The following is a 16,957-nucleotide window of genomic DNA, read 5'->3' on the forward strand; positions in this document are numbered from 1 at the left end:
TGAGAAAACCTTTCACCTGTTGGCCAATCATCTCACTTTGAGACCTGATATACTGAACAGTGCAGCTGAGCAGTGACAGCAGCTGTTTAATTTAACAAACATCTTATTTTCTATTCAAACGTGTTCAACTAGTAAATACCACTTATACTGCCATACAATAAATGATCCAGCTTATTTCAAAAGTAGTTAGACATTAGTGTGAGTAACACTTTGACAATGTCTGCTCATAAAAACAAGTAAACCACAAATATCAGTTAAAGAATTTCAAAATTCTTTATTGATAATGTATTTTACATGTAAACCATTAAATGAATTCTAAAAATTCAAAGCAAACTCTGAAATTCACAGTTTTGCTTTGAAGTTAAACATTCATAACATCTATTATTACCTGAAGAAACCTACATTTAAACATTTTGGTCATCAACAACATTGTATGTTAACAGTATTCATTATTAATTAACAAAATAAAATTAAATGATTGAATGAAAACGTCAAAAAATTCATCACATTCATATTTTAATGCATAAAATCCTATTGTGTAAATGCTGTAATTTGGGGGGAGGGGTCTAAGAGATTTTAATTGGATCAAAAATATGTGTAACATTTATGTACATTTACAAATTATATACCAAATTTAATCAGAATATCAGCTTAATAACAAGTTCCAAAAGCTCCATGACATATTTTTCATACTTTAAGACAGTATTTTAAAGAATGTTTGGATTCATTATATGGACAAAAAATACAATGGGAATCAAAGTCAATTAGAACTCTTCTGTTCTTCAAAATAACTTCCACAGAAGAAAGAAAGTCATACAGCTTTGAAATGCCATAAGAAGTCAATTATGACAGAATGTTCTTTTTTTGGATAGACTGTCCCATTAAGATTAAGTATTAGGTTATTTCTGTTTTAGTAGTAGTTACTGTTTGTTTGCAGTGTTTGTGCAAAGTGTTACCAAATGCATTTTTGAATATACCACAATACTGCACAATCAATTAAATAAATTGTACTCTAAAATGACATGCCACACAGCACCATTTTTACCGTAGCACATCCTAACAGTGAAGAATAAGGTGAGATAATGTAATGTGCTTTATGTGCTTAGTTTACAAAGGGGACGGTGTCTTGTGGTTAATAAAGAGAGGCTTCCCAAGAGGCTGAGAACTGAAAGAGCCATGACTGTAAACCACCTTCCCTCGGACTATAGTGGCCTTCACCTTCCCTCGCAGAGCAAGACCAAGGTACGGTGTTAACTAAAAAGAAAGAAAAATTGAAAAAGAAACAATTTCTTTCACATAAACAGTTACACTGAGTAAAATTTAACCTACCTTGTTTTTGTGATGTATGTTGCCTTTGTTCACCTAGGAAATGAAATGATATGCATTCACTTGCAGGCTCCAAAAAGCTTTCAGTGTATTTATATTTATAGAGCATCAATTATGCTCCATCTTTCTGTGAGTCATTTAGAGCCTCTCATCTCAACCCGCTTGAGTGAATCCCTGTCTTTCTCACCGTAAACTCTTTTTCTGGATCCCAAATGACTAAGTCTGCATCGTGACCTGGAATGAGACTCCCTTTTTGGTCGTCAAGGCGACATAGTTGAGCAGGCTCTTTACACAAGAGCCTTACTGCATCAAAAAATGAAAACCCTCTTTTAGAAGCTGATGTCCAGAACAAAGATAAACCTGTTGGTAAACAGTGAGATGAATGACAATTTTAGTAACGCCATATGAAATGTGTCTCAGGTCTTTGCTTACTCAAAATAAAAGAGGAACACTTTTGCATTTGGTCATTTAACTTGCGATACCATACATTTCTGCGCAAGTTCATTTGACCATAAAATTTGAAAATTTAATAATAGCCAAAAATTCACAGTTTAATTCACAAGGTGGAAAAAGTAAGTGGACATTTTTTTTTGGAAGCAATAACCTATACAAGTACTGTAATTACTGATGAAACCTGCACTATTCCTCACTGTTCTTCAGCGTCAATCAAAAGGCCTATTTTCTTCTGCTGAACCCATTTTGTTGTTTATTTACGTCTGATCTTTGGGTCTTTGTCCTGTTGCATCACCCAATGATGAAGACAAATGGCCTTTCATTCCTGTGCAAAATGTCCTGATTAACTTCAGCGTCAGCTTTCTATCAATGATTACTAACAGTCCAGACCCTGATTTAGTAAAGTAGCTCCAAATCATGATGGTTAGGTTGAGATGTTGATGTGTGTGTGCTTTGTCGTTCTCGTCAGCCTTGTAAATCTTTTGCAAACAGCTTTGGTTTCATTTGTTGGAACAATGTTGCTAGTAGTGCTGTGGAACATCCTGGTTTGTGTGTTATATGTTTTCATCATACTGTGTTTGTCTTTTGTTCTCGTTGAATTTTATGACCGGTTGAGGCAGAAATCCATGTTAAATGCAAGTTGATATACTTTATTCGTACAAGTGTAGATATTTTTTTTTTGAAGCATGGGTCCAATCTTGATCCCTGAACGTGAGTTTTTTTTTTTTGTTTTAGTTAATCATTATTCTGATCTGTTAAATTGTTGGTGGGCCACTGTTTGCCTCACAAAGGACTTTGGCCATCATATGAGTGCATGAGCATATATCAAGTACATTGACAGCCTACCAAACTGCAGGGAAGAGATCCCTCCCCATGCCTGTGTGAAATCACCACTGTCTAAACACTTAAGGTCAGGTGTGCATGGTGAATGATCTGACACAACCATATCAATATCACCAGCTTTGAGTGCAGACCATAGGAGCTCCTAAAAAGAAACAGATTATAGTTTGACTATAACAGATTATGGTTAGAATGCACTGTAATTAGGGTTTGTGGAAGTTCATAGGGCAATCAAAAGAGACTTGTTCACGCAAAATGTAAATTCTGTAATTTTTATGGTCCAAAGCTGACTGACTGACTTTCTTCTGTGGAACACAAAAAGAGAAATTAAGAATTTTTGAACACTTTTTAAAGTAATGGGGAGCCTTCAAGCTTCAGAATGGATCCAAAAGCACCATAATCAAAGTATTAAATTATCTAAGTAAATAAAGTCCACATGTCTTGTGTTCTGTATTGAAATTATTTTACAGACATATGATAACTTTGTGGAAATTTGTTAGAGAATAAGTGATGTCCAATTTATGAATGAATCATTCTTTTTTGACTCTCTTTTCATAGGCCTTGTTCAGACTGGCAGCAAAAATCAGATTATTTGCATATCCAGATATTATCCAGATGGGTTTTTGAAAGTACAGCAAAAAAAAAAAAAAAAAAAAAAAAAAAAAAAAAATCAATCACATCATTTATTTTTTCCTAATCTAATTCAAACCATGTGTGAAGGTGTTGAAATGTACAGTAATTCAAATCTGATTTTTACAGACGTGTCTCAGTCTGGACACTCTGACTGTTCAAATCAGATCTTACATGTTTTTTTGCATCACTCTTAACCTGACACACAATGATAACATCAAAATCGATGAAGGAAATGGCAAAAGTGTTCATACTATATTCGAAAGGAGGCATACTGTCACCTTTTTCTTGTGCGACAGAGAAGTTCTACACCGCAACTCTCCAGGGCGCATATTTGGAGATCAAGATGATGCACTTTCATTTTATTCCTGCATCAGTTTTGAAAGCCTCATAAAAAATCTGGGTTCACTTGCATCATAACCAAAGCAACCTATACAGATAAATGGTTATGTGTGAACACACAAATCTGATTTGATCACTTGCAATTAATAATGCAGACAGTCTGCATGGAAAAAATCTGATGTGCTTGCAGTCTGAACCTAGCCAATGAATCTGTTGAACCAATTCACAGAAATTGTCAAAATTAATTCACAAACAAGATATGGTTTCAAGAGGTCAAATGAGACTGGAGGCAAAGAATATCAGTAAATTTTAGTTTGTTCCTTTCACAAAGGTATATTGTATGACTCCAGAAAACCTGAAATAGAGTGCATGAGTCACTTTTATGGTGGTGGTTTAACATCCTTTTTGATGCTTGAAAGCTCCAGTCCTCATCAGTTGTAATTGCATGGGGAAAATGACCTGTGTATTCTTCAAAATGTAGTGTTCCACAGAAGAAAGTAATTAATTTTGATGTTAACAATTACTTTAACAAGTTTCAGTGTAAATTTTACAGATAAATGATTAAGACCAGCTTATGTTGATCAGCTTTTTCTGTCAACCTGAATCTGTTTCATTGTCTGTAATGCATGTTACTGATACCCGGTTGGCTGTGTCTCGTATCGGGGGGCAGCATTTAAACTGAGTTGCACGTGCTGGAATGTTCTCTGCACACAGGTTGAGGTAGTGATGGGTGGTCTCTACAGTCAGAGGAGCTCCAGCCTTTCTCGCTGCCCTGATGAGCTCCAGAGGCTGGGCTGATGACAGATGCACAATGTGGCATCTTACTCTGATAATAAGAACAGAAAATGCTGACTTCTCACCAACCATCTTGACTGGCTACCCATAGTGTGCAGAAGCAACTATTAGATAATCAAAAGTTGAGGACTTCACTCTAAATGGTCTCATCATAACATACTGATATTGTAAGCAGAGCTGAGTGACGGTACGGATGGCCTCAAGCTCCATAATGTCCGGCCTTGACCTCAGGAAGGTGGAATACTCATGTGGATCTGAGCAAGAGGAGTAAAGCAGGATTTTCCATTTTAAAAATTATACAGGTTCCTGATTTCAAGTAGAATTGAAATTAAATTTACATGAAATGATGAGTCTCATACCCCCTTTCTCAGCAGCTGCATGCTTGACTTCTCGCTCCGCATGAAACTAAACCAAATAGGTTTCATTAATTTAAGTTCCATAATTATATTTCCGTAATTACGCCTAATAATAAATTATGTCTGACCAGATGCATTTTTTCTCATTGACAATTTTACCAGGTATTCATTATGGCAGAAATGTTTCATGAAATCAGATTGAAATGATTGGGGCAAGCAGAAAATGAGACAGCTTACCAGCAGAACGCTGCCTGTTCCCTGGAGCTGTTTCATAGCTGAATGCAGATCCGTGTCACTCACATGAGGAAACTCATCTACTCCACTGTGAATCAGAAAGCACTTAAATCCAGCAACACCAGCCTGAACCATCGGCCTCAGCTCCAGCTGAGATGGACACACATGGGCAGGCAGACAAACAAAGAAAATATTGTTATTTATTGTTATTTCGGCAACACATTTTTACACCAGTAGTTGGAGTGAATCTGTGAATTACTTACTTAACTGATGCCTTCAAAAATGCTTATTCATTTAAGGAGCAAACCAGTAGATAGCTGCGTCTACAGTAAATTAACTTGCTTCTTTTGAATAAGTACTTTGTAACTGTTAAAAAGTATGTTATACAGTATTGTGTATGTGTGCAGTATGAATGAAGTATGGAGAATGCTTATTTGGAGACAGCTGATGTCTTTTGGAGTAAATCATTGAATCATTTACCCAACTGATTATTTTCAAAAATGCAGTTTTATTCCAGAACAAAACAAGTTGATGGCTGCGTTCGAAATCATTTACATTAATGCATTTAGCAGACACTTTTATCCAAAGCAACTTACAGTGCATTCAGGCTAACATTTTTTTACCTAACATGTGTTCCCTGGGAATCGAACCCACAACCATTCGCACTGCTAACACAATGCTCTACCACTGAGCCGCAGGAAATCACATACACTTTGAATAGATACTTCTTTTGAAGAAGTACGTACTTTGCAAACTTTTAAAAAAGTGTGCAAAATTTTGTATGAATCTGTGTAGTGTGACCTAGTTTCTATGAAGTGTCATATACTTATCTTAATGCAACTGATGACTTTGGAGTGAATTATGGTATCATTTACTCAACAGATTCATTCAAAAAAGCGAAAAAATATAAAAGTTTTAACAATGACTATTGTAATTCATACATTTATGAGAAAATACCTTTGTTATAAAAGTATGGTTCAAACTTTTGGTTAATATCTACCTTTAGATGTAGATGCATTCCCAATATTGAGTGACAATACTTGAAAATTAGAAGGTTAAACAACAGACTGTAACTGAAATGTATTTTGTAGTTTGTGCAGTATGTACAGTTTGTAAGTACCTTGTTTCCAGGGATGACTCCTCCCCAAAATGCTGTGTCTACAAAACACTGTCCCGTAGCAGCACGCAGCTTCTCATGAAAGTTTCTTAGAGTTGTAGTTGGCGGGATGCTGTTTCTGTGTGCCATGAATTAACCATCGTGTCAGTTTTATGTTATTTATCAATCATATTATTTCTAAACCGTATCCAAGGGAGTGAGGGAGACTGGCAGAATTGTAACTTTTTATTTTTTATTTTTTTATAACTCCTAGACTTCTCCAGATCTTCCATCCATTATAACTGAAAAGTCAGTTTAGTCCTTATTATTGAATGTTAATTTGAAAGTCTATACTCACAGAGGCATGTCAACAATTGTGGTGACTCCTCCAGCAGCAGCTGCTTGTGTGGCAGTCCAGTACCCTTCCCAGGAGGTACGGCCGGGTTCATTAACATGAACATGACAGTCCACAATACCTGGCATTATCAGACTGTTCCCCACATCCACTACCTGTTAGTAAGATGCAGTCTAGTTAGTAAAGGAATGAAACATTTTTGAGGTTAAATTAGGTTGTTAGGGATGCAAATAGGGAAATGTTAAAAATAAATATCAAACCTAATCTACTGACCAACAAATATTGTAATTAATGCATTTAAAACAGTGAAATCTTACCAAAACCTAAAATAAATTATGAAAATTTTTTGTTAGGGATGTAAATTTTTTTGAATAAAGCATCCAGGAGATTTAAATTTTCCTGCCAAGCTGTTGTTGAAAATAAGAACTTGTTATTAAAGGGTTACTCCATCCCAAAATGAAAATTTTGTCATTAATCACTTACCCCCATGTCGTTCCAAACCCGTAAAAGCTTCATTCGTCTTCAGAACACAATTTAAGATATTTTGGATGAAAAAACTCCAGACCTGTGACTAAACAAAACACCACAAAATAAATAACAGTGTCAAGGTCCAGAAAAGTATGAAAGACATCGTCACAATATTCCAACAGCCATCAGTGATTCAACCGTAACGTTATGAAGCGACGAGAACACTTTTTGTAAGTGAAGAAAACAAAAATAACGACTTTATTAAACAATTCCTTTGTCAACAGTCTCCTCTGTGTCTCTCCATATCACCGTATGCTGCGTATGCTCTTCTGCTGCGTCACAAGGATGCACTGTTTCTGCATGTATTTAGCTTTGATTTGAAAGAAAACAGCACATCCTTGTATCTTAAATTGTGTTCCGAAGATGAACAAAGCTTTTACAGGTTTGGAACAACATGAGGGTAAGTGATTAATGACAAAATTTTCAATTTGGGGTGGAGTATCCATTTAAGTGACTTGCCTGGTTGCCAGGTTAATAATAATGCTAAGGGTAACACTTTAGTATAAGGACCAATTCTCACTACTAATAATTTTTTTATTAGCATGCTTATTAATAACATATTGGCTGTTTATTAGTACTTATAAAGCACATATTCTGCATGACCATATTCTACATCCCTAATCTTACCCAATACCTAAACTTAACAACTACAGACTATTAATAAGCAGCAAATTAGGAGTTTTTTGAGGCAAAAGTCATAGTTAATGGTTTGTTAATAGCTGAGAAATGGACCTTAAAATAAAGTGTGATCGTGCAAGGTAACATTACAGTTAATTGAACACACATTGATAATTATAGATATTTGTTTACTTTGTACTGGTTGTCATAGTGGAAACTGCAAAAACAACAACATTTTAACAGCTTTTTTTTTTGAGCTAAATTTAAATAATTATGAAACAAAAATCATTAAACAGCAAAAATATAAAAGGTACCAACATCTATTGTAATTTATACAATTATGAAAAAATACCTTTGTTATGAGAGCATAATTCAACCTTTTGGTTAATATCTACCTTAATAATATAACTTACCCTTTCTTTAATGGCAGTGTAATTTTACTGAATCCACATTTTTACACACTATTTATTAGATTAGCTAGTTTAATTAGTGTATTATAGTTTGAAGAACAAAATTCCTATAAACTGTTCTAAATTAAGAAGGTACTGAAGAAGGTGTTTGAAGGAACAGCTTGCCAAACTACTGACTTATCTACGTGTCCCTATCAAATATACTGTATTTGTAGGCTATACATATTTCATAAATATTCTATAAAAATGTGAAATTGTCACAATATAAAATGTTAATATTTTGCTGATTGAAATTGACAACATTTTCTACAATCATTTCAGTCTATATAGGAGTTATGGTTAAACCTGAGGACTGCTGTGTTTGTGGTCTCCAGCAGGTGGCGAATGTCTCACTCTCATAGTCTAGCTCACCTTTCCAGCTGTGTGCGCTGAAGCTTCTGAATCAGGCAGAATGCTATGAATCTTTCCTTCCTTTATTATGATAACTGCAGGTCGAATTTCCTCTCCACACAAAACCCTCTGGCTCCGCACAGCGCTGACAACTGATCCTGGCTCCATGTCTGCAATGTACCTTATGTAGCCTATATGAGCTTCTGTCTTTCACTGTCCTGGCAGCAAAAGCTTTCATTCTAAGGTCAATGTACCTCCCTCATTGATCTTTACGTGGGTGTCAGCGGGAAGATAAAAGTTCTTTGACCTGTAGCATTTAGACTGTTAATAAAAAGTAAATTCTTTTTAGAAGTGTGTTAAATAACAAGCATGACGGGTCCAAGCCTCTTGTTTCATTTGAGAATACCACCCCAGTAACCTTTATGAGCACTATTTATTCATATTACACATTAAACTAAGGTCTCCATGCTCACGGCGTCCTAGACAAATATTTTAACTATTTTTTGGTAGTATTATATCACATTCTGAGTGTATATTAGTACCAAATGTTGTTTTCTTGTGGCATCTGATAGAGTGTTTGGACCCGGAAGCAGTGATGTGTGACGCAAGCGGATAGAATCAATCACTCATACTGAAAATACAGCTTAATATTGTGTGGTAGTAAGATTAGATATGTTTTTGTACTACTATTGTGGACACCAGGTTGCATTATCCTGTATCATAATTTCTAGTCTTTAAGCTTGTCCCTTTAAGACTGTATCAGGCGTCAGGCCCACACCAGCACCCCTTTAGCTGGATAAATTATTCAAAGCATTGCTCTGCTGAGCTGAGACAGAGGAACAGGAAGGGTTGGGAAGGAGAAAGAGACAGAAGGAGAGAAAAGCAGCCACAAGGGACTGCTCAGACTGGCATTGTGTCTAAATGAATGCTGTGGTTGCTCGGGCTTGCTGTGAGACATATCCTAGAGCAAATCAAAGAAATGTCCCATTTCCATTCAAAATCAAAAGAAAAATGAGAGAAATGGTTGTATAAAGACAATAAATGAATGAAAAAAAAGAAGAAAAAAAAAACATTCAGTCTTAGCACTTAGCCTCATTCAGAAAAAAACTCTGAATAACAATCAGAAGAAAAAAATCAATACAGCAAATACACTTATCATTTATTATTAATTACTTGGCAGTTTTGTTTTTTAGTCTGTTGTTTTCTGGGTTCACATATATTCATTATGGTAATGAGAATATATTTTGACATGACAGTATGACAATGGGGTGTCAGTGTTTAATTGTCAAATAATGTCTAAAATAAATAAAAATCCTAATGATCATAAAAATATTTAATTTTACAAAAAGTATATTAATTATAAATGATACATATTATGACTCAGATTTATGTATTAATATACTTGTTTAAATTAATTTATTACTTAATACATTTTTTGTTTTTGATTATGAGTAGATGTACAGTGGATATACAAATTTTTTATTTATTTTTTAATTAGGTGTTAGGAGGAGTAAGACAAGCAAAAGATGACAGAATGAAAAGGGAGAGAAACAGACAATACAAAATGAAGTTCCAGACGATGTCAGTGACCAGCTCATTAGATGGACATTAGAAACTATTGTTTTGTATCGGATTTGGGTGAATCCCAAGTGAATTCTGCCATGGTATGTTCTGGATGTGTCATGGATGGTCTGTCTCCCTTCCCTCTATTGTATATGGACAGAACAAACAATTGCTTTGAACTGCTCACAAACACTGTATCATCATTACAGCATTCAGAGAGACTGATGTGCTGGTCTGTTTTCTTTCTGACGTATGCAGTGTCACATAGAATCTAGAGACCCTAAATAAAAAGCTTTTGAATCGCATGCATAATAACCTCTTTAAAAGATATTCCAAGCTATTCATGCCTGCTTGGTTATCCTTAACTCTTTCAAAATCACTTTGTCTTTAATTCTCTAATATTTCAGTTAATATTACCTTAATTATTGATTTGTACTCTTAAATAACTTATCAGGTTATTAGAATCCCAACATAGACAAATTTTTTTCAGTAATGCAAATTTTATAAAGATATGCTAATGGCATACTTAATCCTGATTTCATAATGAGATATATTTCTTTACTGTGTCATTTCCTTTTAGTCTAATTCATTTCCTGATTTTAGAAAATGCAAACAGAGGCTGAGTCAGAAGAATAGAGGTGGATTAATGTCAGTGGGAAAAGCTTCCTTTATGAATGTGTTACATGGGTTTACTGGATTTGTGAGGAGAGCACAGTCCAATTTGCTCTAATAGTTTGTGAATTGAGAGTAATCCCACTGGAAAGCTGATTTTTCTTTACAGATAGCTCAAAGGAAAGGCCAAAATGAGGTCAGATACTATTTATAGTTCTATGCAGTTCATTTAATTTTTAGAAAAAACAAAGTTTAAAAAAACTGAAATATTTTAACTTATAAGCAACCCTGGAGAACCACCGTTTCTGACAATTATATTTACAGTAAAACTATTTTTACTTGAATATCAATCTTTCTGTCCGTCCGTCCGTTCATTCATTCATTGTTGCATAAGTATTGATGGAACATTAATGCTTAGAAGTAATAATAATAATAATAATAATAATAATAATAATAATTATGAATGGTCTTTCAATTACCCATAAAAAATTAAGATTTAAACCTTTTTTAACCTTAAGTTTTATTTATCATCAAGAATTTAAGACAAAATTTTAACCTTAAGAAATAATAGTATAAATAATGAGTATTAATAATAATAATCAAATTGTTCTTTATCATAAGCATGGATGGAATGCCAAAGCTTAGAAGTCAATGTAATAATAATAATAATAATAATAATAATAATAAAATTGTCTTTCAATTACCCCAAACTTGCATAAAAATTAAGTTTTTTTTATCATCAAGAATTTAAGACAAAATTTTAACCTTAAGAAATTAACTTTAGCATAACCACTGATGAAATGTTAAAGCTTAGAAGTCGATGTAATCATCATCATCATCATAATCTGTCTTTTAGCCCTTTTTCATCATGTACAATTTGAGACAAAATTTAAACCTTCTATATAGCTGTTATAAAACCCAGCATAGACTAATTTTATTCTGTAATGCATATTTCATAAAGATACATAAATGTGATTATTTAATTTCAGAATGAATCTTTTTTAGTGTCTTATTCACTTCCTTACTTCAGAAAATGCATATACTAAAAAAGATTTTCAGATGAATTCTTCTAAATTTTAAATATAATTTTGTCTCAAAAATCATACTACTGTACATTTTAATTTGTTTCTTTTGACATACCACACACATGGAGTTCAGCATTAGCCGCTGAATCTCATGTCATGTAGAGCCATGTTTGTGCGTGAGAGTGTGTGTGTGTGTGTGTACCGTGCTCCGCGGGGAATCTAATCCCCTTCCCCCTCACCCCCCCACCCTCTCTCCTCCCCCTCTCGCTCTCTTCCTCTTTACTGCATTGATGCTCCTGCCTTCCTCAGTGATGATGTCACTGGTTCAGTCAGTCTCAGCATCACTGCTCTAGGCAGCTAGCAGAACCATTTTGGCTTCTACATTACAGGGCACTCAAAGATCTCTCCTCCAAGAAGCCTTCCTCCGTACAAGCAGGCCTCGCCGGGGATCCAGCTACACCTCGCTGGAACAAATAAAGGATCCTCTGTTAAACAAGGAAAAAGCAGACTGTTTTCAACATATCAGAGGAAGAGCTGAAAAAAGAGAAGCCAGCACAAGAGGCAGTAGTGGGAGCTGATCTGTAGAGTCAATAGCAGAGATCATCAGCGGATCACCATTGTAAAGGTAAGAGTTTTTTTCATTGTTAGCATGTTCTAGAGGACAATGCAGTATTAATGAGGCTCTGTCTGTTTATTTGGTGTTGGGTCACCAGGGTGGGACTGCCGTGGGGTGCGGCCATTTAGAGCCTGTCAACAAATCCAGACATTATTATTATGACAGAGAAGTGTTTTTTAATTGAGTATTGGAACAGATGTTGTTTGTCATAAATGGCCCTCTGTCCTTGTGTACATATTTTTAAGTGCGGGTGAGATAAATGCACTGTCATTCATCGTCTCAGGGTCGCAGCCACGTAGTAATGTCTTCAGGATAGAGCTTATGAATCACGATTCCAGAATTTACCAGAGAACAGAGAAAGAATGATCATTTATAGGTTTTTAAAAAAAAAATTTTATATGGTAGTGAGTTGGGAAAATATAGTGACTACTGGCAACACGCATATGAAATTGCGTATGATTCCCACTGTGCTCTAAAAGCACTATATTCTACATATGATGTCATGCAAATGAATGATTTATATAGATTTGTTGACACTTTAGAGCACAATGACTGACGACAAAAAAAATCCAATTATGGATTTATGACACTGCAAAATATTACCTTAAAGGCATCGTTCACCCAAAAATGACAGTTCTTCATTTACTCACCCTCAAATTGTTTCAAACCTATTTCATGTGATAATGTCTAAACTATCTGATTATATTCAAGTCAAAAATGTTATTTAACAAGTCTTACTTAATTGTTACACCAGTGATAGTAATTTTCAAGGATCAGATCAAGAAAAGCAGTGCTTTAAAGGCACAATTCACCCCAAAATGAAATTTTTATCATCATTTACTCACCCTAATGTACTTCCAAACCTGTACGAATTTCTTTCCTGTGTGTGTGTGGAACACAAAAGAAGATATTTTGAAGAATGTTGGTAACCTAACAGTGGCTGGTAGCCATTGACTTCCATAGTAGGGAAAATGCAATGGAAATCAATGGCTACCAGCCACGATTTGTTTCTTCAAAATATCTCCTTGTTTGTTTTACTGACCCTTTAAATCTACTTGATCCCTTTTTTCTACTTTGATCTGACTCTTAAAAATACTGTCATTGGTGTAACAATTAAGAAAGACTTTATTTTCAACCTTGAATCCAACCAATTCAATTAATGTATTACCACATGAAGTACATTTTTTTAGGTTACATAACAATATTTAATTAGGTTAATCAGAAATTGTTTATAATGGACATGAATAGATTGATTAATCAACATGCCGGTCACAATACATGTATTATATAATCAATTTTGTAGTTTTCACTTCATCAACTCAACACCAATAAAAACTGCAGCTTTCTGACTTCTTTGTAAACTGACATGCTGCCTTTGAGGTTCATGTCAAGTAGTCTATGCAAATGAGAGACTATACTCGCTCCGTCACACCAGAATGTGACTCAGCGTGATGTTAGTCTAATTGAAAAACGCAGAATGCAGCTCACATGAGATCACTATATGAGCTCTTTTACGTTTATTCAAATAAACCTCTTAGTTACTGAAGCAAACACACTTATATACAGAAGCAGAACTCGTTGACAATGAGATTGAGGCTTATAGGTCATAAATCTTCCCTGCATGACACATTCATTGTACCTTCATTTTGGTCCGACTAGGAGTCTGAGCTGGACTGGCAGCCAGCTCTGTTATCTGTTATTGTAATCCTAGGGAGCGTACTGACATTTAGCCAGCCGTGCAATTCTTTTGTTGCTGCCGGGCTGAGTATCTCTCTATATCTGTAGCTGACCGTGCATGATCCTTTTACGGTGAGGTCATATAAACACAGTCTTCCTGTTTGATATGAACATCGAAATATTGAACATTTTTAGATTTATTATTTAACCTCATCGTAAGTCACCACTGAAATCATGTTTTTGCTTGTCAGCCTGTCATCCCATCATGCCATTTCTTTATAGATACACAAGAAATTGTACTCATAGTTGCTATGGTGATAGGCAGCTAAGATTTACAGCCTTCCCGAAAGCAGGTGTAATTTAATTTCCAATCGAGAACGTCTAAATCAATATCTCTCTGCTCATATATAGTAATGGAGCTACTAAAGGAGTAATATCCTCTCTTTTTTTCAGAAGTGCTGCACATAGATGAAGGAATATAGATTTTACTGTTAATTTATTATACATTCATATTTTGTGCATTGATCAATATGTCTCAGTCAATTAGTAAGCAGCTTTTCCTATGTAATTAATATAATGTATATATTTAATAACATAACTGTAATACATTATAAATGTAAATACAATAACATAACATGTTTAAATATAATAGATAAAGATATAGATCTTCCAGTTTTATGTTTGATGAAATCGGTGTCATGATGTTACATTTCTCTCTTTGCAGGTGTGAGCAGTGATCTGGACATTTAAAGCAGTGCTTTCAGCACACACACACACAGAGGCACCATGGCAGGGGCCTCGGTGAAGGTGGCGGTGAGAGTCCGTCCCTTCAACTCTCGTGAGATGAGTAAAGAGTCCAAGTGCATCATCCAGATGTCAGGAAACACAACCAGTAAGTACCCAACTGCACCTGAGCCCCGATTTTTCCATCCGGAACATCCAGCTGTTCAATCACTAAGAATACTCAAAACACTCCAGTTTATAGAGCATGACTTTTACTGTGTGTCTTAATATTGTTTTCACAGGCGTGTGTTGTGTTTTTATGGGCCCTGTCTGAGTGTTTGACTTCATTTGCACGGATTTCATAAGGGCAGCCTTTTTGAGATGATGTGGGATGACTGTTAACTGATCAGTGAACTGGGGGCGAATAAGCTCACCAGTAAATCTAATCCGACATTAATTTCTTAATCAGTCATTAATCTAATGTGGCTAAAGAAATTGAGAGTTATTAAAGTAGAGAAAAAATAGAGAGATGTTGCAATGAACTTATCACAACTGAAAGGTTGTCAGCTTGGGGCAAGCTGTCACAAAAGGTTTACGTTACAATTATAAATTTTGATTTGGAGATTAGTTTTGAACATTTTTTTTAATCTGTTTCATTAATTGTTGAAAAGTGTGTACTTTCTTAATGTAAGGTTTACTTTTACACTACTGTTCCAAAGTTTGGGTCTCTAAAATAGTCTCTTATGCTCGCCAAGGCTGCATTTATTTGATCAAAAAAACAGGATTAAAATTTAAATGAACTGTTTTAGATTTTTATATAATTATATTATGGAGTAAGGTTGATAGGCTATAGCTTGAAAACATGTCCTACTGGATTTGCCAAAAGGTCAGCGAGTGTTTAAGTACTTTTCCTTGGACAGTAATTGTTTTTGTAGCCAAGACTTTGAAAAAATTAACTGTAGAAATATTGTAAGAAAAAAAAAGTGATTAAACACGCCCTCGTCACTACTTTATTATTATTTTTTTCCTTTTTATCCTATAATGTGCTCTAAACATATTATGATTTATTTTTATTTTTTTTAATTGGAATTAGGATATTGCAGTACTCAATTTTTCAATAATGTCATCATGCAGCAGACAATTTCTTGGTTCTAAAGATGTGAATGTGCTCGAAGAATGGAGGGAACTGATGGATGACTGGAGAGAGATTTGATTTCTAATGTGCCTGGCTGGGCGAAGCCATTGGTCAATAATGGATGAGAGCTTGTGAAATATTTAGAGTTTGGCCTAATTTAGCTTCCTCCCTTCCACCTTGTGTTGCTCGAGAAAAACAATGTGTCCACCATCATCTTTGTACCTGAGGTAGTTTTTGATAGTGTTGATATTTACATCAATTTTTGAGTCAAAAACTAGAATGGGTCAAAATAAATTTTACTAAAAAGCAGTGTGCCATTTGTTTGTTTGTAAAAACAAAGTGCATGTACAAAACTGTCCTGATGATAGCAGATGTAATATTACACCTCGGTATTGTTGTGCAGGTTAGGCCAAGGGTTTTACGAAGGAGATGCATTTAATCTGTAAGCTATGTTGCACAAGATATTTTTGTTGTAAGGGCACCGAGCTAGTGGTGCATAATGGAAATATGACATTGTTCTAGACTGATAACAGCGAGGATAAAAGCCTAATACACTCAGTTCTTTTGTTTTAATGGGTGACGAAGACTGTGAACCTTGAACAATTGAGAAATGAGCCATCAAAAGCAGTAGAAACACTTACTGTCATTGTAAATGGATTGTGCAAGTCAGCCTTCTGTCAGATCTTTAATAGTTAGAGATGAAAGTCACTGCTCCAACAATATGTTTAAAATCAAATCTGCCATTAACTCAAATAGTAATGGAAAAATATCTATATAATAGTATATTATAACTAAAATTGTCACTGCCAATAACATTTTTATTATGTAGGCACACACTGATATGCATATATAAAGAGCGAGAATGTCCTTGATACAGTGCAATTATTTAATTAAATACTGAGTAATATTAATTTACATGTGCTTAGGTTAGGGTTTGGTTTAGGGTTAGTTTCTTGTAATTATACTACATTTATGGTTATCATTATATTACAGTAAGTAACAAATAACAAGTGTACAAAGGATATTGTAAAATGCGGTGTTACCTTTTTTCCATATTGTCAGTATGCCTAATCATTTGTATGTTTCAGCACAAATCCAAACATACAAATATGTGTGTAAACCTACATCTGTGAATGCTAATGAGTACGGGCTGGTCTATTTGACATTTTTTGCATATGACATTAAGTTCACTTTTCACCCGGTCATAAAAATATTCAACATTACTCCATTACA

General features: G+C 34.8%; 2 protein-coding genes across 11 annotated transcripts in view; one reads left to right on the top strand and one right to left on the bottom strand.

Moving 5' to 3' along the window:
• Positions 1 to 250: 250 nt before the first annotated feature.
• zgc:103559 lies at positions 251 to 8,619 on the bottom strand. The gene is made up of 11 exons (XM_042725820.1): positions 8,395 to 8,619; positions 6,431 to 6,582; positions 6,097 to 6,211; positions 4,980 to 5,126; positions 4,746 to 4,791; positions 4,547 to 4,640; positions 4,231 to 4,417; positions 2,626 to 2,764; positions 1,514 to 1,686; positions 1,330 to 1,362; positions 251 to 1,254 (listed from the first exon to the last, which is right to left on the bottom strand). The coding sequence occupies exons 1-11, from the start codon at positions 8,539 to 8,541 to the stop codon at positions 1,108 to 1,110; spliced, it is 1,380 nt and encodes a 459-aa protein (XP_042581754.1). The 5' UTR covers positions 8,542 to 8,619; the 3' UTR covers positions 251 to 1,107.
• A 3,267-nt stretch (positions 8,620 to 11,886) lies between these two features.
• The window catches only part of kif1aa (kinesin family member 1Aa), a 59,749-nt gene continuing 54,678 nt past the window's right edge, over positions 11,887 to 16,957 (top strand). For 5 of the 10 annotated variants that reach the window (XM_042725826.1, XM_042725827.1, XM_042725825.1 and 2 more), the window contains exons 1-2: positions 11,888 to 12,198; positions 14,591 to 14,758. In XM_042725826.1, coding sequence (XP_042581760.1) covers positions 14,653 to 14,758 — 106 coding nt within the window. In that variant the 5' untranslated portion in view covers positions 11,888 to 12,198; positions 14,591 to 14,652. Of the gene's footprint in view, positions 12,199 to 14,590; positions 14,759 to 16,957 lie in introns of all 10 variants that reach the window. The other 5 variants (XM_042725822.1, XM_042725823.1, XM_042725824.1 and 2 more) reach the window with 2 other exon arrangements.

This window comes from Cyprinus carpio, chromosome B6 (genome assembly GCF_018340385.1).
Source record: "Cyprinus carpio isolate SPL01 chromosome B6, ASM1834038v1, whole genome shotgun sequence".
In the NCBI taxonomy this organism is placed as follows: Eukaryota; Metazoa; Chordata; class Actinopteri; order Cypriniformes; family Cyprinidae; genus Cyprinus; species Cyprinus carpio.